The following is a 9,043-nucleotide window of genomic DNA, read 5'->3' as shown; positions in this document are numbered from 1 at the left end:
GATTTTTTTCGTGTTTCAATTGATATTTTACTGATATTTTACTAATTTTTTATTTTTTTTATTAAATAAATAAATTATAATTATTTTTTTTATATTTGATTTAATTTATTACCAAAAATATAAAAACATAATTTTCTTAATAGGTTTTTTATATAATCTATATATTTATTAAATATAATAAATATAAATATTAAAAAAATTATACATATCTTGTTATTTTTTTAATATCATTGAATATATTTAAATTAAAATGAATCATAATTTTAATATTAAATATATTTTAAAAATAGACATATTATCATAATAATATTGTAAAATAATCTATAATGTAACTAAATAATAAATGTACATTTATAAATTTTATATTTTTTTTATCGATGTAGAGGATATTATAATCAAGTATGACAAATTATATATATATAGTTTTACTTCTTATATAATTTTTTAGAATTTTTTTTAATATTTTCAAAATATTTATTAATTTTTACATCCCATATATCCTATATATCTATAAAATTGAAGTACCGATATATTTATAATTACCAATATTTTCATCCTTAATTCTTTCAAATATTAGCAGAATTGGAACCATGCCCTAAAAAAACACTTGACTTGACTTTTGTCTGCATTATAATTATATCATGTATTTGTTTTTAATTTTTATTGAAAGATATATGAATTTATTTTTATTTTTTATTATTAATTTAATTTTTCTCTCATTTACTATTTAAATTTACTTTAATTTCACTCCACTCCTCTTAAGATTTAGCCAAATACATTTGATTTGGCAAAAAGTTTCATTAAATATCTCCTTATTTTGAGTTAGAGATGAAATAAATAAAAATAAAAATAAAAAGGATAGAAATGTATTTGATGAAATTTCAAATTAATAAAAATTACATGTATTTATGAGGTGTTTGGTAAGTGGAAATGAGGAATGAGAATACACATTTCATTCCTTCCCTTCTTCATTTTCATATTTGAATAAATTTTATGAAGGTAAGAATAAAATAAAAAATGATTCTCATAGAATTTAAATACCACTTATAAGTGAGATTTCAATTTATTGTAATTTTTTTCAGTCTTATTATTTAGTAATAAAAAAACTCTAAAAATTTATTTTTGAAAAATAAAAAAAAAATATTTTAAACTATGCATAAGAGTATTATTGTTAATTTATCTTATTTTCATTTTCATTCCAATATTGAATTCTTAAGTTCATTCAAACATTAAAAATGAAATTATCAAATTCATTGTCATTCACAAAAAAAATAGAACGAAAATAAAATATTCATTTTCATTTCTTATTCTTATATATCAAACACCCCCTAATAGCAAAAATTTGGAGGTGAATGAAATTAACCGTTTAAATTTTGATATAAATATATAAAATTTTTAAAAAAGAAAAAACTCCAACTTAATGACTCCATTGATTATTTTTTAAATTAAAAGTACATATAAAAAAGAAAAAATTAATAAAAAATTACTTTCCAAGAAAAAAATTAAAATAAAAAAAAACTTTTATAAATTTTTTTTATATTAATTTTTCTCTCTATTTTCTTCGTTGGTGGTATTGAAGAATACAAAAAAAAAACCTTTCAAGAACACAAGAATGTCTAATTTGAAAATCACTAACAACTTCCTTCAAAATATTGAAAATCAAACCCTAGTAAACGGTCAACATAGAATGTCTAATTTTCACCTGTTATTAATTATTTAAGAACCAAAAAAAAAAAAAAAATCTACTTTTCATGATAATCATAATGTTGGGATAAAATCATCTTATTCAAACTTTGATCTTCCAATGGTCAATATACAGTCCTGCTTGGTATTTGTTTTCGAAATAAAAAATTTAAAAATAGTTTTTGAAGATTGTTCTTAATATTTTATAAAACAAAAATCTAATTTGAAATGTTTAATACCATTTTTAATAATTTTTTTTAATTATTCTATATGTTTTAATAATTATTATTTTTAAATAATTATAAAAAAAACAACTAAAAATAACTAAAAGATCTTCTTTGAAAAAAGAAAACAACTATTTAATTGATTAACATATTCTTTTGTTCTAAAAAAGATAAGAAAATTGTATTAAAAAATAATTTTCCAACAAGACCCTAATTTTTTCAAGAAAAAACAAATAAAAGATTCTTTAACTTGTTTGGATAGTCTTTTCCTAATTTTTTTTTAATGTTTTAAAATATTTTTTAAATATAACTTTTGCTTTATTTTTAATCTTTCTTAAGAATATACAATTGTTTTTTGTTTGGAAACGTTTCTTTGTTTTTTTTCTTTATAAATCATTAAAAATTTCTATTCAGAACATTGAAAATATCACAATATAACATTCAAACACAAGATTCACAATTTTCTTCTTTTATTTTTGAATCCAACATTATTAAAAAGATTAACATCATCAAATCAAAAAAATGAAAAAAGAAAAAAAAGAGAATTGAATAAAGAAAACAAACAAGAAAACCATGACTGACCTTGCTCCTCTCCTCTCCTGTCCTCCATGACTGTCTCTTTCTCTTGCTTTCTGCTAAAGTCATCTGCCTCTTATGAAGAGGATTCAGAGGCAGAATGACTATAGCAGAAAGCAAAAGGAAGATACAGTGCCCTCTTTTTTTTTTTTTTTTTGTAAAAATAATATTTTATTTTAAAACTACATGTAAATAGTGGAAATAATAAAGGATATTTATGGAAAAAATAAATTACTTTTGATAAGGATTAAGATTTGTTTAGTAATTATTTTTGAAAAATAGGAAAACATTTTTGGCAATTATAAAATAGAAAACGGTTTTCTGATCTTAAATACTAAAAATAAGGTGTTTTATTTTAAAACCACAGCTTTCATGTTTTAAACATTTCCCTTTCTTGTTTGCTTCTCCGTATCGGAGGTGAAGATCAAAGTTTCAAACATGAAAGCTGTGGAGATTGATTTCAAAACCTCCACACAAGCAATCAATCTAAAGAAGAAGAAGAAGCATCAAAATCATGTTCGAAATGACGCACCATCCCCAGTATCAGCTTCACATGCAATTGGGTCTCACCTGGTTTGCGCCCTAGGCTTAGCTCTCTCGTTCTGGGCCACCCACAGTTTCTTCTCCACCAATCTCATTTCTGATCCCGTCCATACCCTCCTCCTCACCTGGGTATCTCTCATCTCATATCATCTCTATTGTTGATTCCAAATATTTTGATTTCGCTTCGTTTTTGACTTGTTTTCTTTTGTGGATTTTTTTTTTATGTTTGTAGGTCTTTGAAACCCCGATTGTGGTCCTTGTTTATAGTCGGTTTCGAAAGAATCCGAAAGAATGCTCGGTGAGTAGTTTTATTTTATTTTATTTTTTTAATTTTTTTGGTTTATGGGTGTTTGGTTGCTGGGAAAAGGAAAATTAAAAGGAAAGTGGGTTTTGGGATTTATGGGTGTGTGTGTTTTGTTTATTGGGGATGGGAATCTTGGCATTGACACAATAGAGATACTGGGATGCATGAAGCTATAGAATATTTCGAGTCATTCATATCTATGGTTTTGTTTGGTTGCTCTGAAAATGCAGAACGAAAGAAAATTGGGTTTTGGTAGTTCATGTTTATTGAGGATGGGAGTATTGGAATTGGAACACATAATTAGGCAATCAAATATTCCGAGTCAGTTGTCTTCATGGTTTTGTTTGGCTGATGAGAAAATGCAGGAAAAGGAAAGAATAGTGGGGTTTTGAGGTTTATGTTTCTTTTTTTAGATTATTGGAGAGGGAATGAGAATCGAGACAAATGGGGAGAATGGTTGGATGAGGCAATCATAAAAAACATCTGCAGTGAGTTGTATTCATAATTTCTGCATTTTCTCACCAACCAAATGGAGCCTTTTACTTTAGTTCCTTTTATTTGTGGAATTCATTTTGGTTTCTTTATGGGATTTGCAGTATTGGAGAGCAGTGGGACGAGGCCTATTGGGAATTCCACTTGGTTAGTTTTAAATAGTAGCATATAATGGATTATGATCCTATATGTGCATGTTTTCTGTTCCATGAAATGACTAATCAGTTATATAAATATTTTTTGATGGAAAACTATTCTGAATTTCTGAGAAAAATAAAATAAAAGATTTAGATTAGATGAAACTTCGTTCCTATGCTAAATGAGGAGAATGCTCTAGCTATGTCGGAAAATGTTCAGTTAGAAAATTGAGATATTAATGAAACTTTTTCCTGTGAATTTGTTTGAAACCAAATGACCATGAGCTTCTTGGCAAAATGTTTTTTTTTTTTTTTTTTGACATAAATGAAGTATAGATTGAGAATGATGCCATAAGAAAACAATTGGTTAAAGCAACTTAAAATATCTTTGATTTTTTCTTGTGGTCTGTTCTCTACCTATTCTTTATCGGTTTCTGTTTATTTTGTTTTCTCTTTATGACTGCTTCTGTACTAAGCTTAGTTGGTATATTTTCTACTCTGTAGGGGCTCTCATCAATATATTTGGAGCTATTGCTTTGGGTGCACCTGTTGGCATTCAGTATGTGAAATGATAGTTTCTTGCTATGTTTGTTAGCATAAAATTGGACAGAAATCACAGTTTAGGCTGGAAGGAAGCGGATCAACTCCTTCAGCCCTTCAGCCCAAAAAACAAAATACAATATTCCATGATTGGCCAGGTACATAGACCCCTTGTTTCCAAAGTGATTACATTTTTATAAAAAAATACATAATAAATACATATTACCTTCTAAAAGCCCAAGCATGGATAAATTTAACTTGGATATTTGACTTCAGGATTTTTTGTGGCTGTCCAACCTCAACTGTGATTTATGTCTCTCCGAATCTAATCTTCCACCACTGTAAAGGATCGTTGCTTTTATCAAAAGTTTCCTAAAATTTTTAGTGTTTTAAATGCATCTAGGTCATGTTTAGTTGTCAATGGAAATTGAATGGCCCAATGTACTACATGGTGAGGAAGATGCAAGTCCATCATCTTGCATGGTGCCATTGATAAAAGAAAATGGAGCCCTTTTCATAGCCAATGATATAGGACCAAGTTTATAATTTCATGAAATTCCATGGTTTTCCTACCATTTCAAGGTGATGCTGCCACTCTCCATCAGTGTCCCATTTAAACAATGATGGATTTGTTCACAGAATTACATTGAATATACACTAAGACACTTCAATTTCCATGGGTGTCAAAATGGGCCTGCATTGATTTTGAATCTTTGTTGTTCAACACAGGTATTTACTGGGGACCATTAACTGGTCTCTTCTAATGTCATTATTGACTGTAAGTATTCAGTTCTTCACAATGTTCTATCTTGTAATATGCCTCTATATTTTAATTGAAGCAAAAGTTAAGTAGGTAGTTGTTTTTTAACGCTAGGTTTTATTTTTTTATTTTTTGTTTTCACCTTTTTATCTTTAACATTATTTTTAGACAATCCCAAGACAAAGATTAAGCCCTTCTTTGGCAATAGTTTTTGAAAACAATTTTCTATTTTCCATAACAAAAAAATGGGAAAATAATTTTGACAATCAAAAAATTGGAAATAGTTTTTTGTTCTTAAAAATAGAAACAAAGTGTTTTCAAAGATCATCTTTTAGTTGTTTTTATTTGTTTTCTAATGATTGTTTTATAAAATAATTATACAAGTATGGAGAATGATTAAAAATAAAGTACTATAGATAAAAGTTATTTTGAAAGCATATTTAAAAATATAGAAAACAGGTTAGGAGGATTTCATGTTCCTAAACAAATTTTTGTTTTACAAAATATCAGGGAACAATTTTTAAAAACTGTTTTTAAAAATTGTTTTTCAAAATTATTTTTGAAAACACTTCCCAAACAGAGCCTAAGTTTTTTTTTTCTTTTTGCTCAATGGTCTGACCTCATTTCTCTCTATCAAACTGGATTTCAAGATCAAGTTATATGTCAAACTATAATAATCTGAATATTATTGTTTTCATCTATTCCAATTTTGTTGAGCGTTTTTCTTTTCTATTTCCTAATTATGATTTTGTCCTTGCTTCTTATACATTTATGAGCTTATTTATTGCGTATTGGCAGTTTGTTCCTGCGGCTTGTGTTTTTGGTTCATCATGGACAGATTGGCAGCGTGTCTTTGCACACACAAAGTGAGTTCTCATATATCAGGTGTTTTATCTTCATATTCTATCATATGGCATATTATCTTATAATTAGCTCTATTTTTTTTTGGGTATATGATATTAGCAATCACTGGTTTTTATTATAGAAAAAAGGTTATGCAGTTGTGCCACTGCCTGGGTCAAGTATTATTGTTATTTATGAGCTGTTATGACATTTCACATTATTCACTTTCAGGCCTATTGGAGCTATTGATTATATGATATGCCTACCAGCACATGGTGCTATTATTGGAGCTTGGTTAGGGGCTTGGCCCATGCCACTTGATTGGGAAAGACCATGGCAGGTAAGTTGTTGGCAAAACTCATCCTGTACCATTACCTAGAACTTGTGAACATGCTTGCTCATGTTCCTCTCCTCTTCAGTTGTTTCTCTGCACAGATTTGATCACATATACTACATAAATCTTACTGTGAAGTTTCCCAGAATTTTAGTCCCATGGGAATTCTTTTGGGTTCCAAGCAAGCATTTTTTGGACTTTTGGCTATAACTGATATAATATTTTAGCACATTTTGTTTAAGATTCAACCTGCGGCTTATTTTCTTTCCTTGTCTGGTTTCATTTTAATTTTGTCACAGATTGCTTCAAATTAATAATACTGTTGCATATTGCAGACTGCCTATGGTGGCAGAGAGTTTGATTATTAGCCTGACTGCATTTCGTGGTTTTATTTTATCTGACCTTTTTTTAATATTTTAATTATGTAACATATAGCTGACATAGCATAATGTATGTGGCACACAATTTAAAAATTTTCTCCTTTTAGTTATGGAAGGTGAAGCACAATATTGTGTGCTTCCAATCTCCAAGGTGATCTCGTCAGAATACCTGATGCATGCACAATCACAAGCACACAAGACACAGATGGATATTTTCGTGGAACTTTCACATCAGCCACTTTATGTTTTCATTTTTGGAAACTATATAAAGGATAATTTTGTTTAGGATCTGTCCCTGGTGGGCTAAGTTCTAGGAAACACTGTGTTTTTATGATATTTGAGGATGAAAGATGATTGTTGGGGTCCAAGAAAAGGTTTTGAAGGTAAATAGTTTCTGGAATTTCAAAGGCTAGATTCTCGGAACTTCCACAATAACCACATTCTTGTTTTGAGGTGACCAGGAAATAGCCTGAAGTTAGAGGCTAGTAACGTTAGTTGAGGGTTTTAGAAGTAAGATTGGATTAGTGAAATGAAGAAAGAATGGGCTGGTTCTATGATGGGTTTTTAAGGAAGTAGGAGGAGGATGTGAAGACGTAGAAGAACACATTCCCTCAGCAATCCATTATCGACTTTGTTGAGAAGTTGTCTGTCATGGAATAGGGTTACTTTGCTTAAGATTTTTTCTTGACATTAGGTGTTATTTTATATCTCTTCTTTGTTCTAGTTGGAATAGCTTGAATAGAACAATTTAGCTTGTGTCGGTCCTAGTCACCCCCCCACCCCTGTCAAAAAGTTAAGGAGACCATTCATTTTCTAGCTTTTCATATTGATTATAGACTATCAAATTTTGTCCAAGAAAATCCAAACTGAAAATGTTTTTGTACTTGAGCTTCTGTATACAAAGCATTTAAGTTGTTTATTATATTTAAATCTTGACATATGGGTACTTCATCAGGAATATGTAGTAGGTATTGGATTGTATAATAATGTACCCACTAGTGCAAATCTGTGTCCATAGTATTTTGCTGCTTCAGAAACTTCATGATATTGATGTGCATGTACCATCGATTTTCCATTTTCCCTGTAAAGTCAATAAATAGCCTATATGTAAGTCTTGATTGTAAAAAATGCGATTGAAGATCCTAAAGAGTGGCCTTGTTTCTGGCCCTTTAGCTCTGGTGCCAAAACCTAGGATTTGAATCTTTAGCTATGTTTCCCATTTATTCGTCGGACTGTTTAGTACAAGTATAGCTTCTGATGAAGAGATTCTTTGGAAATAACTGATCATAGAAGAGGACTACTTTTGATGAGAAAGTAAAAATGTTGAAACTCAAAAAGCAGTTCTTTTTCACCAAAAAAGCTTTTCAATTGCAAACCCCTTTTGCTTTAAAGTATTCTTAGTGTGTGTTTACTTACAGGCTAAGTCCATTTGAAGGTTTAAAAAGGAAAAAAGGGCTTTTAGGCAATAAATAAATTGTTCCAACCAGGACTAGCTTTTCTTATCTTTCTCCCAACTCTTTCCCCCAACCCTTTCCCCTCTTTTTCATTCTCCATTTTCTACATCCTTCTCCCTGAAATCCACATTTTTCCGGAACCCAATATTTGTTTCCCTTCTCCAGAAGATTCGATTTCTGATACGGGTTGATTATCTTGTTTCATGATCTGGGAAATGGCATTTGTTTCATAATCTTTCATCTTAGGGCCCTAACATGCTTTCTTCTTCTCTTGTTTCTACAGGAGTGGCCTGTTTGTGTTAGTTATGGAGCCATGGCTGGTTACCTGGTTGCAATGGTGGCATCCTTAGGCTTCACACTTGTACGTGTCGCACGCCTTCCTCTCAAACAAGATTAACCGGATATCATTAGCTATGTGATTAACCATAACGTCACTGATTAATCATTTGTCATTTCCCTTTAATTTTTCGGGCTTTCTTTCATTTTTGAGTTGTGTTTAGATTGAACCACAGATGAACTTAGAACAACAGTCTGCCTTACCATTTTGATCAGGCCATTCATGTATCTCTGAGTAGAAGATTTCTGTATTGACTATCTGATTTTTTTCCCTCTTTCTTTTAAATGATTAAGGGTATGTTTGGATGTATTTCTTTTTAATGCTTAATTAAAATTTTGAAAACCATGTTGAAATTACTTTAAGGAATATACTAAAGAAATTACTCTTTCTTCAAATTGTGATTAGGTTTTTGAAAAATTGATTATGAATTGAAGTT

General features: G+C 29.4%; 1 protein-coding gene across 1 annotated transcript; it reads left to right on the top strand.

The window, feature by feature from the left end:
- Positions 1 to 2,785: 2,785 nt before the first annotated feature.
- Positions 2,786 to 8,916, top strand: LOC100854287 (uncharacterized). Its single transcript, XM_003632871.4, has 8 exons — positions 2,786 to 3,155; positions 3,259 to 3,324; positions 3,927 to 3,969; positions 4,464 to 4,518; positions 5,229 to 5,277; positions 6,058 to 6,125; positions 6,334 to 6,442; positions 8,554 to 8,916. The coding sequence occupies exons 1-8, from the start codon at positions 2,922 to 2,924 to the stop codon at positions 8,665 to 8,667; spliced, it is 738 nt and encodes a 245-aa protein (XP_003632919.1). The 5' UTR covers positions 2,786 to 2,921; the 3' UTR covers positions 8,668 to 8,916.
- Positions 8,917 to 9,043: the final 127 nt, after the last annotated feature.

The sequence above is a fragment of the Vitis vinifera genome, chromosome 9 (assembly GCF_030704535.1).
Source record: "Vitis vinifera cultivar Pinot Noir 40024 chromosome 9, ASM3070453v1".
NCBI classification, from domain to species: domain Eukaryota; kingdom Viridiplantae; phylum Streptophyta; class Magnoliopsida; order Vitales; family Vitaceae; genus Vitis; species Vitis vinifera.
This window is presented reverse-complemented; position numbering and strand designations above follow the sequence as displayed.

What these genes read in the sequence shown, in the direction of transcription:
- LOC100854287 (XM_003632871.4), top strand. Translation starts at nt 2,922, where the DNA reads ATGAAAGCTGTGGAGATTGATTTCAAAACCTCCACACAAGCAATCAAT. An exon ending in GGTGCACCTGTTGGCATTCA is followed by an intron (nt 4,519 to 5,228) that starts GTATGTGAAATG and finishes TGTTCAACACAG; the next exon opens with GTATTTACTGGGGACCATTA. An exon ending in ATTGGGAAAGACCATGGCAG is followed by an intron (nt 6,443 to 8,553) that starts GTAAGTTGTTGG and finishes TTGTTTCTACAG; the next exon opens with GAGTGGCCTGTTTGTGTTAG.